General features: G+C 34.8%; 1 protein-coding gene across 5 annotated transcripts in view; it reads right to left on the bottom strand.

The window, feature by feature from the left end:
* COL4A5 (collagen type IV alpha 5 chain) overlaps positions 1-24,021 on the bottom strand; it is a 229,982-nt gene that overhangs the window by 53,384 nt on the left and 152,577 nt on the right. For all 5 annotated transcript variants that reach the window (XM_027609389.1, XM_027609392.2, XM_027609390.2 and 2 more), the window contains 9 exons: positions 23,236-23,306; positions 22,740-22,931; positions 21,882-22,050; positions 19,587-19,679; positions 19,390-19,494; positions 18,292-18,389; positions 16,794-16,944; positions 5,804-5,917; positions 477-644 (listed from right to left, as the gene is read on the bottom strand). In XM_027609389.1, the coding sequence (XP_027465190.1) occupies positions 477-644; positions 5,804-5,917; positions 16,794-16,944; positions 18,292-18,389; positions 19,390-19,494; positions 19,587-19,679; positions 21,882-22,050; positions 22,740-22,931; positions 23,236-23,306 (1,161 nt within the window). The remainder of the gene's footprint in view (positions 1-476; positions 645-5,803; positions 5,918-16,793; positions 16,945-18,291; positions 18,390-19,389; positions 19,495-19,586; positions 19,680-21,881; positions 22,051-22,739; positions 22,932-23,235; positions 23,307-24,021) is intronic.

Raw genomic sequence — 24,021 nt, forward strand, 5'->3', positions numbered from 1 at the left:
GGAGGAGAGCAACTGCCCTGACTTTACCATAATGTAAGGATTCCAAGCCATGTTGAAGGGGCATGGATAATGAGAGACCATATGAAGAGGCCATAGAAGACACAGGTGTCAGAGAAGTGCCATCCTGGAAGTAGATCTTTCATCCCAACCACTCCAGTTGGTGCCATGTGGATCAGAGATAAATGACCCCATCAAATCATGCCTTAATTCCTGACCCACAAAATCTTGAACAAAATAAAAAGGTTGAATTAAACCATTAAATTGTGGGATCATTTTTTATATAGCAGTATGTGACCAGAAATCTCAGAGAAAAAATGTAATGAAAATAGCAAAGTGAGTTTCATGCAAAGACATTTAACACTTTTCCTTAAGGGACAGTGTCAATCCAGGAAAGTACAACAAGAAAATAATATACCAGAATTATATTAGTTTTAATTTCCTGAATCCAAAACCAGAGAAAACTTTAAATGAATTACCTGGAAATCCAGAGGCACCTGCTTTTCCTGGAAGCCCTGGTGTTCCTGGGGGTCCCATAGGACCAGGTGCTCCAGGAATCCCTGGACTGCCTCTCTCTCCAGGGAGTCCTGGAACATCAAACCCAGGAGGCCCCGGATCTCCCTTCTCTCCTGGTATTCCATGCAGGCCTAGTTAATACAACACCAGTATTAACAAGTTTTGAAGTAGTTTTAAAAGATGTATCTGATTATTTTTCTAGCAAACAAGTGATAGACTCCTGTGTATAACAAACCTAACAGTGAGTCAGAGATACTTTTGGTATCATGCATATAAAATGACCCAACAGGGCGCCTGGGTGGCTCAGTTGGTTAAGCGACTGCCTTCGGCTCAGGTCATGATCCTGGAGTCCCAGGATCGAGTCCCAGGATCGAGTCCCACATCGGGCTCCCTGCTCAGCAGGGAGTCTGCTTCTCCCTCTGACCCTCTTCCCTCTCATGCTCTCTATCTCTCATTCTCTCTCTCTCAAATAAATAAATAAAATCCTTAAAAAAAATAAAATGACCTAACGATCAAACTTTAGGATTTTCAAGCATATTTCTCTATGAAAGTGCTTCTCAAATTATTTCCAGTGAAAGACCAATATTTTCTTAATTCCTGGTCCACCATGGACTAATATTTTCATAAAACACAATAAAAATTACTAAAAAAACTAAAATAAAAAAACCAAAGACATACATTACTACCTTTTGGTTATTATATTCAACAAATACAATTACACTGTCAAATTATCATATAAGTTTCTAAATGCTTACTCTCAATTTCTTCTAATTCTAATACAGACTGGTAACAAGCAGCTTGTGATTTGACACTGGTCCGTTGACGGCATTTGGATTTGCACTGCTCTAAGGTACTATGGATTATTGGGATATATTTCTATAATCCATAAAAATGATCAATTACTGAATAAGCCCATTACGTGGATCTTTTTGACTTTATTTTAGCTTCATTTTACATGTTATTTTATTTTATTTTTTAAGGAATTTATTTTATTTTATTTTTTATTTTTATTTTTTTAAGATTTTATTTATTTGACAGAGAGAGACACAGTGAGAGAGGGAACACAAGCAGGGGGAGTGGGAGAGGGAGAAGCAGTCTTCCCGCAGAGCAGGGAGCCAGATGTGGGACTCCATCCCAGGACCCTGGGACCATGACCCGAGCCGAAGGCAGACACTTAACGACTGAGCCACCCAGGTGCCCCTACATGTTACTTTAATAATACATTACACCATCAGTTCTTGTTGTTAAATTTTGCTTCTCAGTATACCAACCAGGACTTTACAGAAAAAAATGACGCTGAAAAAATATTTAACCTTAATAAGTTTTGTAAGACTGAACTACTCTGAGACAAAATGGTTAAAAAAGAATATATTTTAGGGAAAAGAACTGCTCTACAAACATAAGGCAAGTTCCCACTCCAATTCCTATCAGGTATGTGACTTAGTGAGTCACTTAATATTGTTGATCTACATCTGCTGAATGGGGATACAACTGACTGGAAGCTGGAGGCTGAGCCAGGTGACGCCAGGTGACCATTCCAAAGTGTCCCTTCGACAATAAGACCTAATTTTATTGTTGAAGATTCACAGGCAATTATTTTTATAATAGAGCAAGATGCTGGGATTTTAAGATTTGTTTGATGTCATATACCAGCATGTCCTTAAACTGATAAAATTTACTTTGAAGATTTGAGAAATTCCATTTAGTTGGCACAGTGGTAATGGTTCCAATGCTGTCATTTCATTGAAAATACTATAGAAAGGGGAGAGATATTTTACATTATTATATTTGTGACGTACGATGAGATACCTAATAATGAGCACTATTATAGCTCTATCTGGATCACTGCTTACTATTATAGCCCAACTAGTTTTTGATAGCTGAGTTTTCAAGATAATTAATTTGTCCTTTGAAATATGCTCTACAAAATAATGGGAAAAAAAAAAAACAAAGACTTAAACCTGGACAAATCTTGTTTGTTTTTCATGTTTAAAGCTTTACTTTAAGATCCAGCTTTCGAGAAATAACTACTGTACCTGGTAGACCTGAAGTTCAAGAAGCAGGAGTTACAGTTCAGTAGCAAGATGAACCACCCAAGCAGAAACAAGTTGCAAAAAGACTGATTAGGTTAGGAAACAAAACTAAGCATGTCAAGATGAGAACAAAAAAGTCTACAAATAGAAGTTATTAGATACTGATTCAAGACTATCATATGTTAGTAGTAATGAGTAAAGAACTTATTTTAGGAATTCATTCAGATGTTCATATAGCAATATTCTATAACTGAAATGTATTCCCCAATAGAAGCACAATAAAGTATTTACATTTACAAAAAGTAATGCTTTTTGATGAAGATCAGCTTTACACTCTTGTCTCTGATCCTTATATTGCTTTGAATAATCCTTTTGGAACTTGACCTCCTAAAGATAAGTTAGAACTTAAAACTAAATTTGATTTTATACTATAACAGCTTAGGTACAGAGAACTCAATAATTATTAGCAGATGAGTATGATTAAACAACCTGCATGTACTAGCAAAGATTTTTTAATTGTTATTTGTAGTAGTAACAGATATTATGCTGTACTTTTCACAGCATAGATTTTTTCCATGAATACTGTCAGAAATAGGCATCCTGGTAAGATCAAGAATGAAAACAGTCAACATAAATTCAAAAGCTCTGCTGAATCTCCTTATATAATAGGAATTATATGGCTATATCTATAGAGGGTAAGTACATTAGGGGTGTGTAGATGCTCTAAATTTATTGGCAGCCAAATGGGACTAGTGAAAAAAGTGGAAAATTCCAAAAACACGTATTATCGTGAGAACTTTTACACACTTACACACACACACACACACACACACACACACACACACACACACACACACACACACACCCCAAGGGTTTGATAGCTGGAAAAAAGTTAGAAAACTTCATAGATGAAAATGGGTTAGGAAACTTCATCTATGAAATGACATGACTAAGTCCTTGTTTCTTTGTTTCACATTAGTGGGGATGAGGTTGAACTGATTGCACTTTTTCCTGAGACTGTGCAAGAATTACAGTACATTTGGCTCAGGTTAGGGTATGATCTGTGGACACGGAATTGAGTATATTTAACTGACCTCTTAAAGATTCACTAAAGCAGCAATCTTCTAGCTAATAGCCAGATCAAATAGCAAGAATCAACAATTTCCATTTCTGCCTGGATTAGTAGGGCATGGAATGAAAAGCATTTTGCTTCTTATCCTTTGGCATTTTTTTTTCTTTTATTTCCCTGCTGTCAAATGAGGACTTGATATTCAACAGTTCCTTAATTTATAAACATGCGTTAAACTGTGTATCCTGCCTTGGAAAAGAGAATGAAAAATAGTAAAGCTTAATTAAATTACAGCAGAAAACTGGAGTCAAAAAAGCTTGAAAAGCATCATGCAAACATTTATACTGGAGAGATGACCATATAGAATACTTTGCATTAAGTTTTCTATTGCAAAATGAAACACAAGTATATTAAATAAGCTTATTTAAAAAACATTGGTAGTTAGAATTTCAGCCATGCAGTGCAAGTCAGGTATATCAAGGTATTAGTAACAGTCTTGCTGATCACCCTTTCATTGAGATGGATGAACAGAAATTACAATTTTTTTGAAATAGGCTAAGATAATCTGATTTGGTGATATAAATAAATTTATATAAAAAGTGAGTATATGGGCTAGTATTAAATATAAAATGTGATCTATCCTGTAGTAAAAAAAATTGTGATTTGATAACATATTTATATTAATAAGCATTCATTCAATACATTTTCATGCCAATTGCTGTTAACTTCATTTGTTGAACCATATTAGTTAAGATCTTGAATTTTATGGCAAAGTATATATTTACAGAGAAAGAAATGAGATTAAATTCAACACCATTACTTTTCCCCTGTCCATCCTATCTAGACTTTATAAATTAATATACCTATATATCCATCCGTTAAAAAGACAGAGAACATTAGATGAATGAAACATTTAGAGTACTAGCTAAATTTGAAAAAGCATAAAGTACAAATAAATGTACGCTTATTTTGTTCAGATTGGTATTAACAGTAGTTTCTTTTCATTCTTGCTTAGCTGTGATTTAAGAATTCAAAATGCTTCCAAAACCTCATGTAATTTTGGGAAATAAAAGAAATGACAAAACATAACAGGAATGATAAATTCATTTTAGCCATCTTTGTAGAACAGCAGGCCAAGACTATAATGACCAAACCTAAAAATTGTTTTTTCTCAAGATCCCTTTGCTATGCTAGTTGAACAGAATGGTTTTTTTCTTGAGTGTTGACGCAGCTACTTTTTAACAACCTGGGTAACAACCTGGTTCAAAGCAACACTGTAAGTTTTCTCATTTTTAAATCAGTAGTGACATGTTAGGGGATGTTTAAAAAAAAAGGTACAATGGGCCATAACACAAAATTTTAAAAAAAGAACACAAGCAAAAACAACCTTTACTTTCCAGGCTTTTTATATTGTTAACTGGTGTTTCCAGATTTTTAGCATAATAACTAACAAAGTATTTATTGCTATTTAAGGTCAGAAAATATATTTCTACTGTTTCAAAATCAATGTATGTACATCTGAACTGTGAGTTTAAGTCATCTGACATATTCATGTAAATTAAGGAATGATTAAGTTTTCCATATTTGTTCTAACTTTTGAATTATTACATTGCCTTGTAATAACATACTAGCCCGAGAGTGGCCCTTAGTGAGCCTCACCAGATGGCTCAGAATCCACAAAACTGAAGTAAGTTCTCAGACAAATGTAGAAGAACCATATGATTCTTTATTAGGTTACAAGCTGACAAAACTTGTTTTGCATATATTTTGTTTGTTTTTGTTTTGCATATCTGTATAAAAAAGAAATGTTACGAGGTTTCAAAAAGATCTATTAATTCTGTACAGCTACTCAGGTCTGAAATAATCAGCACTGCAATTCTTAGTTCTGTGATTCCAAGACTGTGACTAGCTCAGTGATTGTATGCTGAGGGAACATACTGCAATTGTGAAATTGCATTTGTTAATAGATCAATTTTAAATGAACAGGGAAGGAAAGTATCAGGGATTAAAGAAACTCTTATGCTGTGATCTATACTTTTTCAATTTTACAAAATTATACAAGGAGACATGTTACCTCTGAAATCTGTTTTCTGGAAAACAGGTTTTCCTGTTGTAGTTTACTGATGAACTAGCCATCCTCTATATAATGAATGCTACAAAAATGCACACTTATTTACTCCAATCTTACCAGGTTGGCCTATTGGTCCAGGAATCCCTGGTGGCCCTGGTGGTCCCTGAACACCTATTCCTGGAAGCCCAGGAGGTCCCATTGGCCCAGGTTGTCCATTTGGCCCAACATCACCTTTAGGGAAATAAATATAGTTTAGATATTAAAAACAACAACAATAGCTGAGTCACTAGTCATTAGGAAGCACAATACCTATGTAAAAGGCACATAAAATTAAGCAGGGATCTTGAAAAGCTATCCAATCACTGAGCAAGAGAAGTATGCACAAATACCCAGAGCAGACTCAAGAAATACATTAAAAGTTACAGACGTATAACTTATGCTGAGCACTCAACTTCAGTACTTAAATCAACCTCACAAAATAGTACATAAGATTACAAACCACACGTTTCCTTTACTTGCAAATCATCTTGAGCAAGTATCTCTAAGTTTAAAATATATTTTCAAAAAAAAAAACAATAAAGGTAGATAACCTTTAACATCTTCGTATTTGCTAACTTGGGCCCATGTCCTATAAACATGCTAAAGCCTCTCCCACCATCAGTAAAATGCCTTTTTGATCATGGAAAATTCACTGTCCCTCTATCTTCTGTCTCTTATTCTAGAAAATTTTACATATACTAAAATTCTCTTTTTCTAATATACTTTGATGAGTTTTGACATATGTATACAGTCATATAATCACCACCCAAATCAAGATATATAAGATACATATACAGTTCCATCAACCCAAAAGGCTTCTTGTACCTGCTTGTAGTCAAACCCTCTCCACACCCTAATTCCCTGTCAACTGCTTGATCTGTTTTACCTTACATTTTTTTTTCCTTTTCCAGAATGGCATATAAATGCAATTATACAGTAAGCAGCCTTTTGAGTATATCTCCTTCCCCCTAACATAATGCATTCAGATTCATCCAAGTTGCTGTAACTATCAGTAGTTTGTTACTTTTTATTGCTGAATAGTATTCCATTATGCAAACATGCCATAATTTGTTCATCTATTCACCAGCTGAAGAACAAACAGACTATTTCCAATTCTTGGTGATTATGAACAAAGCTGCTATGAACATCGATCTACAGGTTTTTGTGTGAAGTTTCACATTTTTCTTGGATAAATAACTAGGAGTGGGATTGCTGGGTCATGTGGTAAGGGTATGTTTATAAGAAATTACCAAACTGTTTTTCTTTCTTTTTAAAGTTTTTTTTTTTTTTAATTCCAGTTGGTTAACATACAGTGTAATATCAGTTTCAGGTGACAATATAGTGATTCAATACTTCCATGCAACACTTGGTGCTCATCACAAGAGCACTCCTATTTCACCCATCCCCACCCACCTGCCCTCCGGGAACCATCAGTTTGTTCTCTATAGCTAAGAGTTTCTTGATTTGCTTCTCTTTTTAACCCTCACTATGTTCCTTCATTTTGTTTCTTAAATTCCACATATGAGAGAAATCATATGGTAGTTGTCTTTCTCTGACATATTTTCCTTAGCATAATACTCTCTAACTCCAACCACGTTGCCATTTCATTCTTTTTGATGGCTGAGTAATATTCCATTGTGTGTGTGTGTGTGTGTGTGTGTGTGTGTGTGTGTGTGTGTGTGTGTACACACATATCTATTACCCCCTCTTCTTTATCTATTCATTAGTCGATGGACACTTGGGCTGTTTCCATAACTTGACTATTGTAGATAATGCTGCTATAAACATCGGGGTGTATATATCCCTTGGAATTAGTATTTTTGTATTCTTTGGGTAAATACCTAGTAGTGCAATTGCTGGATCATAAGGTAGCTCTATTTTTAACCTTTTAAGGAACCTCCATACTGTTTTCCACAGTGGCTACACCAGTTTCCATTTCATCAACACCTGTGTGTTCCCTTTCTCCACATTCTCACCAACCCCTGTTGTTTCTTTTGTTGTTGATTTTAGCCATTCTGACAGGTGTAAAGGTGATATGTCATTGTAGTTTTGATTTGTACTTCCCTGATGATGAGTGATGCTGAGCGTTTTTTCATGTGCCTGTTGGCCATCTATATGTCTTCTTTGGAAAAATGTCTATTCGTGTCTTCTGCCCTTTTCTTAATTGGATCATTTATTTTGGGGGTATTGAGTTGTATAAGTTCTTTATACATTTTGGATACTAACCTTTTATCAGATATACTATTTGCAAATATTTTCTCCCAAACTCTTTTTCAAAGTGGCTCTACCATTTGAATTCTAACTAGTAATGTATGAGAGTTTTAGTTAATCTGCATCTTTGGCAGCACTTGGTATTGTCAGTTTTCTTTCTTTTTTGAAGCCTATTCTGACAGGATAAGACATGCTATCTTCTAGTTTTGACTTGCATTTCCTAGATGACTGATTATATTGAGAATCTTTATATGTACTTACTAGATATTCAGATATCTTTGGTAAAGTATCTGTTCAGATCTTTTGCCCGTATTTCCAAATTTAAATTTGGTTGTTTCCTTATTATTGACTTTTGAGAATTTTTTTAAAGATTTTATTTATTTATTCGAGAGAGAGAGTGAGAGAGTGGCAGAGGGAAAGGGAGAAGGAGAGGGAAAGAGAGAGGGAGAAGCAGGCTCTTCACTGAGCAGGCAGCCCAATGTGGGGCTCAATCCCAGGACCCTGGGATCATGACCTGAGCTGAAGGCAGATGCTTAACCAACTGAGCCACCCGGGTGCCCCAACTCTTGAGAATTCTTTATGTATTCTGACCATAAGTCCTTTTTGTCAGATAAATGATATGAAAGTACATTTCATTTCCTTTTAATGAAGTCCAATTTATCAATTTTTAAATGTATTTTTGTTTTGTTTTTTAAAAACTCCTGGTTCCAGGCCTTTTCAGAGGTCTTGTCTTTTTTTTTTTTGCATTTTTTTAAAATTTTATTTTATTATGTTTTAGTCACCACACATCATTAGTTTTTGATGTTTTGATGTTTTATCTAACAACTCTGCCCAACCTACAATCACAAAGATTTTCTTCTATGCTTTCATCTAAAACAGGGGATAAAGTACTACCCATGGGCTAAATCTGGACTATAGCCATGTTTTTGAACTGCCTGCGAGCTAAGAATGGTTTTGACATTATTAAAGGTTGTTAAAAAAAGAAAAAAAGAAAGATTATATGACAGAAACCATAGATGGCCCATAAAAACTAAAATATTTACTATTGGGCCCTTTATAGAAAATGTTTGCCTGCCTCTGTTCCAAAAGTTTTTTTTTTTTAATCATTTTAGGTTATACATTTAGGTCTATGATCCATTCTGAGTTAATTTCTGTACAAGGTGTGAAGCATGGTTTGGGGTTTGTCTTCTTTTATTTTACACATGGATGACCAATTTAGCACCATTTGTTAAAAAGACATTCTTCTATTGAAATTGCCTTTGCAACTTTGTGAAAAATCCAATTGTATAGGTCTATTCTTGGGCTCCCTATTATGTTCCATTGATCTATATGTGTCTATCATTTCACATATACCACACTATTTTAGTCACTGTGGCTTTACATTAAGTTTGGAAATTAAGTATTACAAATCCTCCCACTCTGTACTCTTTCTCAAATTACTTTGGCTATTCTAGGTCCTTTCCCTTTCTAAATAAATTTTTGAATAAGAAACTACTGCAGAGTTTTGCTAGGAAACATGTTCAATCTATGAATAAACCTGTAGAAAACTGTTAACAATATTGAGCATTCCAATTCATGATCACAAAATATCTTCCCATTTGTTTGGATGTTTGATTTCTATCGTTAAGTGTTTTATAGTTTTCCACATACAGATCCTGCACATATTTTGTTAGAACTATACTTAAGTACTTCATGTTATTTGATGCTATTTCAAATAATACTGTTTTTGTCTAATTTTCATTTCTAGTTGTTCATTACTAACATAGAGAAATACAATTCATTTTTGTATATTTGCCTTGTATTCTATGATCCTACTAAATTCAATTCTTCGTTCCAGGAGTTTTTTTTTTTTTTTTTTTTTTTGTAGGTTTTCAATTTTCTATGGAGAAAATCAAGTCACCTATACAGACAGTTTTATTTCTGCTTTTCTAATCTGTATGCCTTTTATTTCTTTTTTTTTTTTTTTGGGAGGGGGTAGTTTGTGATGAGTTTTTTTTTTTTATTTGAACATAGTTGACACACAATGTTACATTAGTTTCAGGTGTAGAACATAGTGATTCAACTTCTCTGTATGTTAGGCTATATTCACCACACGTGTAGCTACCATCTGTCATCATATTATTTCTATTTCTTGCCTTATAGCATTTCATTGCTTTATAGGACTTATGGTATGATAATGAAAAGGAGTGGTAAGAAAGGACATCTTTGTGCTGTTCCATATATTCAGGGAACAGCAGTCAGTCTTTCACCACTAAATATAATGGATCAAGTTTTTTGTAAATGTTCTTTATCATGCTAAGGAAGTTCCCTTTTATTCTTAATTTTGTGAGAGTACTTTTTCAGAATAAATGTTGAATTCTGCCAAATAATTTTCAGCATCTATTAAGATGTTAATATAGTTGTTTTTTTTTTCTCTTTAGACTGTTGATAAAGCAAATTACACTAATTTTTCAAATCAGCCTTGTATTCTGAGGATAAACCTTGCTTGGGGTAGCATATAACCTTTTTTTATATATTGTTGGATTTGATTTGCTAATATTTTCTTGAGATTTTATATATATATATATATTCCTGAGAGACACTGGTCTATAACTTTCTTATAATGTCATTGCCTGTTTTTTGTTTTGGCCTCATACAATTGCTGGGAAACAATCTATACACTTCTATTTTTGGAGAGAGATTGTATGGAAATTGTGTTATTGCTTCTTTAAATATTTGGTTGAATTTACCAATGATGCCATCTGGATCTGTAGCTTTCTTTGTTGATAAGATTTTAATTACATACCAAATTTCTTTGATAAATATTGGATTATCTATTTCTTCTTCAGTGAGCTTCAGTAGTTTGTATCTTTTAAGAACCTCATCCATTTCATCTAAGCTGTCAAATTTACAGGCATACAGCTGTTTGTCATACTCCCCTGTTATTCTTTGAATGTCTATAGGGTCTGTAATGATGCCCCCCCTTTCATTACTAATAATGGTAACACAGGTTTCTTCCCTTTTCTTGGCTGGCCTGGCTAGAGGTATATCCATTTCATCGATCTTTTCAAAGAACCTCATTTGGTCTCATAAAATTTTTCCATTGTTTTTAAGTTTTCAATTTCATTGATATCTGCGCTTATTGTTATTTTCCCCTATTATTACTTTTTTAGTTATTGTTACTTTCCTTGTCTAATTTCTTAAGGTTAAAAGTTAGATAATTGATTTTGATTGTTCTTTTTTTCTAATAAAAGCTTTTCATATATGAATTTTCTTCTAATCACTTCTTTATCTGCATCCTACAAATTTGATATGTTTTATTTTCATTTTTATTAAATTCAATATACTTTCTAATTTTCCTGGCGATTTCCCTTTTGATTCATGGGTTATTTAAAGTGTTTTGATTATTTTCTGAATATGTCAGGATTTTCCCAGATAGCTTTCTATTACTGATTTCTTGTTAAATCCAGTATGGTAAAAGAATCTACTGTATGATTTAAATATTTTTAATTTGCCAAAGTTTGTTTTAGGGCCTAGATTATGGTCTATCATGATGAATATTCCACGTGCACTTTAAAAGAATGTGTTTTCTGCTCTTACTTGGGGGAATGTTCTATAAATGTCAATATCGAGGAGTTACATTGAGAAGAAACTCTTAACACTGCCTTGCTAGAATACTGTACATCCTATCCTTATACACCCTATCTTATATCCTTCTACATGAAGCCAATGCAAAGTATGGCCCATGCTTGAATGAGCATGACAAGTCTAGGTGGACTAAAGACCACCTGATGTTGGGCATTACAATTTCCCAGTTTTCTACTTGTAATTTTGTTTTCTCTTTACTAAAGAAATCTGCCAAAATTGTATAATCTTAAGGCACTACAAAAATCTCTTTTCCTGTCTTCCACATTTTCTTGTAATATTTTTAAAATTTTACTTTACTTTTTAAAAAAATTTTATTTATTTGACAGAGAGAGAGAGAGAGCACAAGCAGAGGAAGCAGCAGAGGGAGAGGGAGTAGCAGGCTCTCTGCTGAGCAGGGAACCCAATGCGAGGCTCAATCCCAGGACCCTAAGATCATGACCTGAGCTGAAGGTAGCCGTTTAACTGACTGAGCCACCCAGGCGCCCCAAAATTTTACTTTTCATATTTATGATTTTAAACATACCATGCATCAGAAATTTATTTATTTGAGACCATTTACTCAATACCAACTTTTAAGGATCTATTCTTCCCCTGCTAATTGATGACATTTCTCTGTATACACATGAGTGTGTGTGTGTGTGTGTGTGTGTGTGTGTGTGTGTGTGTGTGTGTGTGTGTGTGTGTGTTCTGTATATACATGTTTCTTAACTCTGTTATATTGGTCTATTTGTTCCAGCACTGGTTCACAATGCTGTAATTACAAAGATACTGAAATATATCTTAGTATATGTTTGGTAAATGTTAAGTTTCAGAATCAATTATGTCAAGTGCTTCCAAAAAACTACTTCAATTCTCACTGAAAATGCATTATATTTAGGCAAATTTGGAAAGAGCTGACATCATTCAGCTTTCCCATGCACACATATGATTCATCAACCAATTAATTTTACCTTTTTTCAAGTTGTTAATAATGAAGTTTTAATTTTTTCCACAAATCATTAGGCATATTTTATTAATTTCTAGATATAGAATTTTTTTGCAAATTATAATTTTTATTTCTTTCTATATTTCCATTTCTGTGCCATTCTATGTGTCACAATACTTTTGCATGTTATTCCTGCTACCTGGAACATCCTTCTATAAGGATACAGCTCAAGTCTCACCTCCTTTATGAAGTCTCCCAAGGTACCTTAGATGAGGCCCTGAACAAAAGTAACATATGAGACAAACTGAATGTTTCCAAAGTCGTCATTTTTTTTCTTTTTTGTTTAATGTGATTCCAATGTTGAGTCTTAAGCACGTTTTCATCCTCATATCGTTCTTTACTGATGGGTATTAGCATATTTAATTTATTATTGGTCACTATTTTGCTTGGAAAGTGCTCTATCAATCTCTCCTATTAGGAAAGATTACTAGGTCCTAATGCCCAGCCACTGGTATAAATGTGTCTGGTAGGTGAACTTTTATTGTGAGCTGCTTACTGAGTTCTGACTGTGGTTTAGTGACCCAAAACATTAGTGATACATTTTCATAAAAGTTTCAGATGAAATAACCACTATCATAGTGATACCACCTAGATTTTCTTACAGTAGTCAGAAAACAGACTCTATGCCTTTGTATTCCTAGTGACTCAAGCAGTAACTGGTACAGAATAAGAACATAATGTTTGAGGAATGAGGAATTACATGGCAGGATATCCCAAATTCTTCTTCTTCTACCACCTTAGGAACTGTGCTGGGGCTTTAATATTTGAGAATGGTTCTTATTAGGATATGGGGATCTTACACTTCCTTTCGAAGATTAGGAAAATAAATGTCTAATAAGACATTGATGTTTAAAATAGGCTTCAGGGATGCCTGGGTGGCTCAGTCAGTTAAGCGTCTGCCTTTGGCTCAGGTCGTGATCCCAAGGTCCTGGGATCGAGTCCCACCCACATCGGGCTCCCCCTGCTCTGCAGGGAGCCTGCTTCTCCCTCTGCCTGCCAATCCCCCTGCTTGATCTCTCTCTCTCTCTCTGGCAAATAAATGAATACAATCTTTAAGAAAATAAAATAGGCTTCAATCCATTTCTTCTTAACCCATCTCAAGGACATTTTAATAAACAAATTATCATGAGTGAGCAATTTCCATATGGAGACTGTTTGACACATAGCTTATCATTTGGAATGTCTCTATCTGCAATTTTGGGGTCACATGTCTAAGCTGGGGTAGACGGTTGGTGGGAAACACAACGAGTAACTTTGAGTGTTACAGTTTACAGCTGGCCAGAACTGTTTACTTGAAAACAGATAGGTATTTTTAAAAGAGCTTATCTAAGAAGAATTTGTATTGGGCTAGTTTGAGGCTTTTGCTGGCTGAATCTAGGCTGGCTAAATTGGGCTATTATGTCATATTGCTTTAATGGGAATCAATCCAACATGCTTTAGGAGTACAGAGCTGTTCAGATTATTCTCTGGGGGTCAAAATATTGACCAGGAGAGTCCCATTCCTTACAAACCAGTAAGGAAAAAAACAATTGCCAAACCAGCTAGGCTAATTCTATTCCTTTTTATAATTAGGGGAATCAGAATTAAGGGGGCAGAAGAAACCAATGGAGAAATGAGCAAAGGACATGAGCCGTTCACAGGGAAAATATGTCCCTTAAGCATATGAAAAGATGTTCAATTTTATTCATATTAATGGAAATACAAATTTAAACTATCCTGAGAATAAAGGCAAAGGATATAGTATATCAAAAGAAATTTTTTAAAAAAGAACAAACTTGGAGGACTTACATTACCTGACATCGTCTTATTATAAAGCTACAATAATATAAATAGTTGGTACTGCCTTAAGGATAGTAAAATAGATAAGTAGATAGTAGAATTGACAACACAAAATAGACCTAGACATATATAGCCATCTGATTTTTGACACAGGTGCCAAAGTAATCCAATGGGGAGGGAACTATTTTGAACAAATAATGTTTAATAAAATTATTTGAGATGGATGATAGTCTTAAACATAAATGCTAAAATCATAACATTTATAAAATAAAACAGAAAATCTTTGCAACTTTGGGAAAGGTTTCTTAGACAGAACACAGAAAATAATAATTATATAAAGAACAGATAAATGAAACATCAATGACCAAAACTTTTATTCATTAAAATACACTGATAAAAATGAATAGGCAAACCAGATAGGGATAAAATACTCATAAACATATATTTCACAAAAGATCAGTATGCAGAATATATAAAGATCACTTCCAACTTAACAATTAAAACAGAAACAACCCATATTTTAAAATGGGAAAAATATTCAAATGTGTAAATAATCCACGAGTACAAGTAAAAGAGCTCAACATCATTAGTCATCAGGGAAATGAAAACTAAGACCAAGATATGTTACCAACACACCTACCAAAACTCAAAAATGAAAAGACTGATTAATACCGAATGTTGGAGAGAACGTGGAACAACTGAAACTTTCATACCATATTGGTGTGAGTTTAAAATGGTACAATCATTTTGGAAAAAGGTCTAGTAGTTTCTCATATAACTAACATACACCTACCTTATGACCCAACAATTCTACTCTTAGGTATTTAACCAAGCAAAATGAAAGCACATATCCACAAAAAGATTTGTGAAAGAATGTCCTTAACAGCTTCACTCATAATAGCCAAAAACTTAACATAGTCCAGGTGTCCATCAACAGAGAATGGATAAACAAACTCTGGTATATTTATACAATGGAATACTCAATAATAAAAAATAAAAACTCTTAATAAACGCAACAACATGAATGGACCTCAAAAACAATATCCTGAGTGAAAGAAGCCTTACAAAGAATGTACCCCCTGTGTGATTCCATATGGAGTTTTAGAACAGGTAGAATTAATTTACAAGGAAAAATCATAACTGTACAGTTGTCGCTGTGGATATTGCTGTAGGGACTGAGAAAAGGAGCAAAAGGGAAATTTCTGAGATTGTATCTTGATAGGGGTTTAGTTACACAAGTGCATGCATTTGTCAAAATCCAGCAAATGTCTCTGTAAGATATGTGCATCTCACTTAATGTGAATTTTATGTCAAAAGGAAAAAAACCAAGCATAGAATTATAATATACATGCTAAAGTATTTAGGGAGAAGTGTCCTGCTATTACAATTTACTGTGAAATGCATCAAAAAATAAGTTAATATTTTTAAAGAAAGGGATGAACTGATATGTGACAAATCATGTATAGTAAAATGTTGATAATAGAATATCAATAATGGGTATATAGTAGTCACTGAAAATTCTTTCTACTTTGCTGTTTATATGAAATTTAAAAAAATAAAATGTTGACAGAGATGAAATGTTAACTGTGGAATCTTGATGGTGGATATAGGAGTTTTCACTGCACAATTTTTAATTTTCTATGCATTTGAAAATTTTCATAATAAAATGTTTAAAAACTACACTGATACCTACTTCTATCAGACTGGCAAAAATTAAACAAGTTTGTCAACATACTTAGCAAGGCTGTGGAGAAACAAGTACACTCATTCATTGCTGGTAGGAGTATATGGTGCAAACAGAGAGGAATCTGACAATATCTAGAGATGCATTTAGCCTTTAATTCAGAAAATCTATTTTCATTACTCTACTGTACTATTACACCTGTACACATATGAAATAACATGCATGCAAGACAATTCACTGTGACATTATTTCTAATAAGAAAAGATTGTAAAAAACCCAATATAGTGACTAGCAACTGGTAGAATAAGCTATGGTAAACCCAAGCAATTTAATACTAGGTAGCTATTTTTTAAAAAGCAAGATTTTGATGTACTGACATAAGGTGATCTAATGCGCAAAAAGTCAAAAGGTAGTACACTATCTTTTAAGAAAGTTAGGAAATACAAATATATATTCTTATTGGCTTATTATTTGTATGAAGGAACACTAGAAGGACAAATAACTCAAAAATTGGCTACATATGGGATGGGGAAAACAGAGTGGATGGAGAGGGGGTAAAAGGAAGACTTCTCAGTGCTACTTTTATACATATATGATTGAATCATCTGTTCAGTGAAATGCAAAAAAAAATCAATGGAAGATTAAAAAAAAAAAAAAAAAGCAGTGACCGAGTGAGACCATAGGCTTTCAGTTAATTGGACCTATCACCCATAAATTTTCCCAACAGTTTCAATTTCTATAGAAGTTAAAAACAAATTGAGAAGTAGCAGTAATTTCTATACCTTTTGGTCCAGGGAGCCCATCCAAGCCAGCATGTCCTGGAAGACCTGGAGGTCCTGGGAAACCACGATCCCCTTTTGGACCAAGTGTTCCTTTGAAACCTGGGAGTCCTGGGGGTCCAGGTGGCCCAGGCAGCCCAAGTCCTGGTTCTCCCTTAAGCATACACATGAGAAAACACAACAAAACCTCCCATGATTTTCTTGGTGTTAATTGTTTACCATGGAGAATTTAAAGCAGAAATTACAAGGTAATACCTTTTTTTTCCCTATGGGGGAGGGAATAGGATAACTAAATGAAAAATAATTGACATACTGGAGAGAGTATCTGGAAGGATGAGAAACAAATTAAAGGATATGGTTTCAGGACAAGAAAGAGATTAACTGAGAGAGCATAAGATTAAAGAACAATTGTTTTTAGCTGACTAAATGTGATTACAGACTGAGTATTAGATAATTATTTTAAATTTGACTAAGTGTGATAATGACAATGTGGTTTTTGTATGAAATGTCCACTTACTTAGAGATGAATACTTAAGTATTTATAGGTGAGATAATATGATTTTGAGATTTGAGTTAAAATACTTTAGCAAAGAAAAAAGGAATAGATGAAGTAAATATGAAATCTTGATCATGTGGAATATGAGTAATGGATATATGAAACTTCATTGTATTATTCTTTTTACTTTTGTGTTCATTTGAAAGGTTCATAATAAAATAAGAACAATTAGACAATAGAGTAGTTTCTCATGAGAGCTGGAGTCATGGTCAATTGTTCTTCCCATGGAAGAAATAGCAATGATGAAAACACAAAAAGTTTAAATTAATTAAATGCAGAGAAAATACAGAAACAGTCAGTATAATTATATACCACAGCAGTTTCCTGAAGGTTGACTAAGGAAAATTTTAGATTAGCTAAGATATAATAAAAAGAATGGAAAGTAACTCAAACACAGTATTTTTTATAATTATCATATTCCTATTATTACTAAGCTAATAACAGTGGCTTATATTATGTATGTGGGATGGAATTGGGACTGGGAAACAGTATGGGAAGTTCTTCACATGCTATTTAAACAATCATCACACAGGCATGGACAGAGGTTAAATGGTATGCTGATACTACAGAGAAGCACAGGGGGAGCTGATGATTGTATTTTCTCATCTAATCTCATCTCATCAGATAACCTTTCACTCTAAAACAGTTTCAGAAATTTTCTGTTTGCTTCAAATATGACCTCTTGGACAATGAAAGACTGTTTTGGGTTAAATATGGGGCTCAAACATATGACCTGAGATTAAGACCTGAGCTGAGATCAAGAATTGGACCCTTAAACAACTGAGCCACCCAGGTGCCCCAGGTTAAATATTTTTAAGTGAAAATACAATCAGCTAACTGTATTTATATAGTGAAGACTTGGGATAATAATGTCTATATCAAAGCAGAGAGCTAGGGCTAATAGAAATAGGAAAAGGGGAAAGAATAAATTAAAATATCCCAGACCTTCGGTCCTGGAAAGCCTGGTGGCCCAGAAGGGCCTTCTAGACCAATTCTTCCAGGTGTTCCAGGTGCTCCTGGAGGTCCCGGAATTCCAGGAAAACCTGTGAAATGATTAGTCATTTTTTAATCTCCAAAGAGAAGACACTTTAAGAAAGATACCTAAACTCCCAAACCCACATTTTTACCCTGTCCAATCATGCTTAGTGACTACAGTGAGATGTGAAAAGTACACTGAAATTCTAGATGACTACTCAGGATCAAGCCTTACAAACACCTGATATTCCCTCTCAATCATGTTATGGTCCTGCCATTTTCATATAGAGCTAATGTGTATGGAAGATATACTCTTCTAAAGGAAAATGAGTTATTACTAATGAGATAGAACTAAACATAAGGAATGACTCCCACACAAATGCAGAAAACTTCTATTCTGCTTATATCTGGATATAGTAAGATACAAGGCCTACCATATAATTCTGGAAGTGAGCTAAAAACAATTGTAAATATTACACAGAAATATACACATAAGTCAAATCTGACTCTTTTGAAGTCATTTAGTATAAATGAGTAAGGCCATGTTTAAGTACTGTTCTCAGACCAATGTGCATGCTTGCCACTCAAGAGAATAAATTCTGCGAGAAAAAAAGCAGAACTCAAGCAACAGCCCTAAAAAATTTCAGTAAATCAAGAGAATATGATTTAGGATAAAACATTACTTGGATACATATGTGTAATAAATATGTTTTCTGCTTAGTACAATCCATTCATTCAACAAGTATCTACTGAGTGCTTACTATGTGCCAGGAATTTTTCTAAGCCCTGAAAATACAATGGTGAATACAAAAGACAATAATTCTGTAATTTTAAAAGCTTATATACCATTTTTGCATATCTATGATTTAGATATTTTCTTGTCTGGACTGTTTTAGATAAAGGCAATAAAATTATAGTGCATACATGCTGTGCCTTTTCACTTACATTACTAATGGTACCTAGAAAAGAAGCACAGTTAACTTATTTTATTTGTTGAGGGAACTATATCAAAGAATAATGTTATACTAACTAGTTAGATTAACCTGCCTGCTGCTCAGTCCTACATACCTTTGGGACCAGGTGGTCCAGGAAGCCCAATTCCAGGGACACCTGGTTCTCCTTTACTACCGGGTATTCCTGGCAAGCCTGGCTGGCCAGGAAGTCCAGGGTCACCTATGGAGAAACAGCAGTTTTTTCAAAGGGATACTTTCAAAGAAAGAAGCCAGTGAGTGTTAAAGACATGGCCAAATAAATTCCTCACACACCTGGAAGACCTACTTCACCATCTCTGCCTGGATTACCAGGCAGGCCAGGCTTCCCTGGCTGGGTTATGGTCTGACCTGGATCACCTTTAGGACCTAAGAACAAGAAGGAATAAACAGTGAATGAGAAGTGTTCACTTGACTAAAGATCTCCTTTAATTAAAAGCAAAACAAGAAAGTATCTATAATTTTTTGAAAATGCACACTAACAAGAACCCACAAGAAAAATAACCCCATATTATATATTCAAGGAATAAACCAAACAGAAGAATAAACTTTCAAAAAGAAAAAGTAGATGACAGTTTTAAGAGCTTCCAGGATTGGGGCGCCTGGGTGGCTCAGTTGGTTAAGCATCTGCCTTCGGCTCGGGTCATGATCCCAGGGTCCTGGGATCAAGCCCCACATCGGGCTCCCGGCTCAGTGGGGAGCCTGCTTCTCCCTCTCCCTTTGCCCCTCCTCCCTGCTTGTGCTCTCTCTCTCTCTGTCAAACAAATAAATAAAATCTTTAAAAAAAAAAAGAGCTCCCAGGATTGAAGATGGCATCTATAAAAATATTTTTAAATGTAGGTCAAAAGAGCCTAACAAAACTCAAACTGCAGTAAACAAGAAATATTCATTTTGGTTAATTGATGGTACCTTAAGGTTTTATGTGCGCAAAGTCCTGTACACCTACTTCTCATTAATTAAAATAAGGACTTGAAATAGGCTCAGGACAAAGGTGGATCTCTAAAACCTGACATAAAAAGCACTAACCATGAGAGAAAAGATTGATACATTTGACTACATTTAAACTGATTTCTGTTGATTAAAGACACCATATAGAGAGTGAAAAATGGCAAGACATAGTGAGTGAAAATTCTGCAGAATAGATAACAAACAACTAATACACAGAATATATATATTAAAAAATCCTAAATCAGTAATAAAAAGAAACAATCCAGTAGAAAAATGGTCAAAAAAACACTTGAATGGGAATTTCAGAAATGGAAATTGAAACAGTCAATAAACATATGAAAAGGTGCTAAACTTTAATGTAATCTGGGGAATGTAAAATAAAACTGTCATGAGATACATCACACTCAGCAAACTGACAAAAATGTAAGAAATCTGGCAATACAAAATGTTTATGAGGATGTAGAACAACAAGAAATCTCCAATACTGCTGATGAAATTGGTACAATTGCTTTGAACATTATCTAGTAAAGCTGAAGATGCATTTATTCTATGCTTTGAGAATGCTCATCTTAAATATATACTCTAGTCCGGGGATTGGCAAAGTTTTTCTGTAAAGGACTGAACAGTAAATATTTTAGGCTTTGTGGGCCATATGGTCTCAGTAGCAACTACTCAACTCTGCAAAATGTTGAGTCTATGTGTAGGAGTGCAAAAGCAACCAACAGACAATAGTGAATAGGTGCAGATGTATTCAAGTAAGTTTCATTTATGACAAGTAGCGGGCCAGATTTGAATGCTGTGTCATAGTTTGCTGACCTTGCCTCAGAGAAGTATGTGCACATGTACACCAGGAGATAGATATGTATATATAATATATATATAATATATAATATATATACATACAAGGATGTACACAGAAGCATTATTCATAATACACCTGAACTATAAATAACCCAATTGTCCATCAACAACAGAATGGATAAATCAATTGTCACACACACACACACACACACACACACACACACACACACACACACAATGGGATACTATACAGCAATGAAAATGAATGTACTATAGCTATACACAAAGTTAATATAAAGAATACTTACCCTATGATTCCATTATTATGAAGTTCAAAAAGAAGCATAATTAAAGTACTTTGTTTAGGGATCCATATCTAGGTGATAAAACTAGGGGGCAAATGGAAGGAAATTATGCAAAAGTCAGGACAGTGGTTACCTCTGAAGAAATGGAAGGTGATTATGGTCAGAAAAGGACAGAGAGAGGAAGGTGGGGGTTTCTAGGATGATGGCAAGCTTCTGTTTTTTGGCATGTGTGGTAGGTACATGTGTGTTTCCATTATAATTGTTAAACTTTATGTACCATGTACTTAAAAACAACAAACAACAATAACAATGAAGACAGAAGAAATTTAAAGAGGGAACCTCCCCCCCTTTAGAGAAAACACATACACTGAGCTCCCTTGCTAAGGAGCTCTGAAAAGCCCAAATATAAATGGCCAGGGAAACATCCCTCATGAAAGGAAGCCAAGAATGGCCAAAAGATAATACATTTCTGCTTTTAAGTGCCAAATTAAAAACAAAACAACCATAGTAAACTCACCTGGTATTCCTGGCTGGCCTGGATTTCCTGCCACACCTTGTATGCCTTTTTCACCTACTGGGCCTGGAGGGCCAAAACCCACAGGGCCCATAGGCCCTCTATTCCCTGGGAGACCTGGCAAGCCTGGATTCCCAGGGGGACCTCTTTCACCCTTAAAAGCAATTCCACCCTGAAAAGGGAAAAATTTAATACAGAAACATATAGATATAGGTTGGTATGTTGGTATTACTGAATACAACTAAAGAAATGATACAGCCATAAATAGTTCTTAAAAGCTGTATAAGTGTATGTTATTATGTGATGGGATGTGTGATCATTCTACTTATTCATTATTCCTTCAACAAATATTTTTTAGTTCCTAATATGTGTCAGGGGCCGGTGATACAGCAAAGACCAAAAATAGGCAAAAATCTCTGCCCTTCATAAAGCTTACATACTAGCAATAAGTCAAGAAGTTTGTAGTCCAGCTACCACATGGCCATCTACTCACACTAACCTCTAAGCTTACTATATATAAAACCAAATTAGACTTCTGTTCTCAGGTCCAAATAAACCCAGACAAAGATATGTAGTATAAGAGAAGGGGAAACTCACACTGACCCATAAGCATCTTAACCTCCTGCCCACCTATTCACAGCCAATATTACTCAATAGAGTAATGGGTTAAGAAGATAAAACAACTGAGAGAAAAGAGTGGTAAAAAACCCCTACATAGTCAATAACAATGTACCATTACTACATACAGTTACAGTCTTTTAAGCACTAATTGGGTGTTCATCGTAGCACCAGGCCCATCTTAGGAAATATCCCTAAGTAACAATTTGACATCACAGAACCAAGAATATCAAACCAACTCACAGGTTCTCCTTTGGGGCCAGGAAGTCCTGGCAGTCCATCCTGTCCAGGGGTACCGGGTAACCCAGGAAGCCCAGGGGCTCCTGGGGAACCCAACTCTCCTTTGTCACCCTTCATTCCTGGAAAAGTGAGGATGTCACCAGGTTCACCTTTAGAGCCAGGAAAGCCTGGAGGACCTGGAGCTCCTGGTATGCCCTGAAGGAAGAAAAAGAAAGAAGGTAAAAAGAAGAGAAAAAAATCAGTTTCTTTTTTTTCCCAACACATTTCTCTCTCCAGTTTATCATATCAACCCACCCAATAACATTTAGTGTACAAAGCTAAGAACAAAGTGAGGCATGTGAGTCAGGGAGAATCAAGGAATGAAAAACAACACAAATTAATAGAAGAACTAAATTTCTTTTATTATATATATCCACAAGAGAAAACCAAAGTGTAAATGGATTTCTTCTAGTTTTTTTTTTTGTTGTTGTTGTTTTTCTATAATATACTCAAAACTTACTGTTAATCCTTTGGGACCGGTTAGACCAGCATGTCCTTTTTCTCCCTTCTGTCCAGGGAAACCAAGAGATCCTAATACATGCACATACATACACACACACACACACACACAATAATGTGAACTTTGACCCTGAGCCCCTGACAAAGCTCATACAAAAATCAAGTCAGGAAGTCAAGTTTTAAAATAAGAACCCCATTCAATCACATTTAACAAGTCACATTTTTATTTTCCTATTTTATGCTCTCAAAACGAGCAAATCATCCTTTCTTTTAGGTGAATCTATACAATATTATATCCTTAGGTGTTTCCAACTACAATGCCTCTCACAGCTCACAGTGACCAATTGCTAGGCACAGAGGTGCTAAGGCTCCTATAACCATCCTAATGCCAAGCGGAGAAAGAGATAAGGACACAGTCTGAGTCTCTTTCTTTGTTCTGACCTAAACAAATTTCCCAGATCCTTACAAGTCCTTTCTTTGGTTTACCACTTCATAAAATTTGGTTTATGAGAAACATTTGGTGCCTAAAGACTAAAGGAAATATAACTAAAGAAGTGGTTCTCAAAATGGGTCCCTCGATCAGCTGTATCAGCATTACCTGAGTACTGGTTAGAAATGCTAATTCTTGGGCCCCCACACCAGATCTACTGAATCAGAAACTTTAGGGGTGGGACCCAGCAATATGGGTTTTTAACAAGTCCTCCAGGTAACTCCGATGTACTCCCAAGTTTGAAAACCACTAGACTGGAGGTACAAGGCTTGATTATTAACTTCCAGTGGCAGCTAT

This window comes from Zalophus californianus, chromosome X, assembly GCF_009762305.2.
Source record: "Zalophus californianus isolate mZalCal1 chromosome X, mZalCal1.pri.v2, whole genome shotgun sequence".
Taxonomy (NCBI): domain Eukaryota; kingdom Metazoa; phylum Chordata; class Mammalia; order Carnivora; family Otariidae; genus Zalophus; species Zalophus californianus.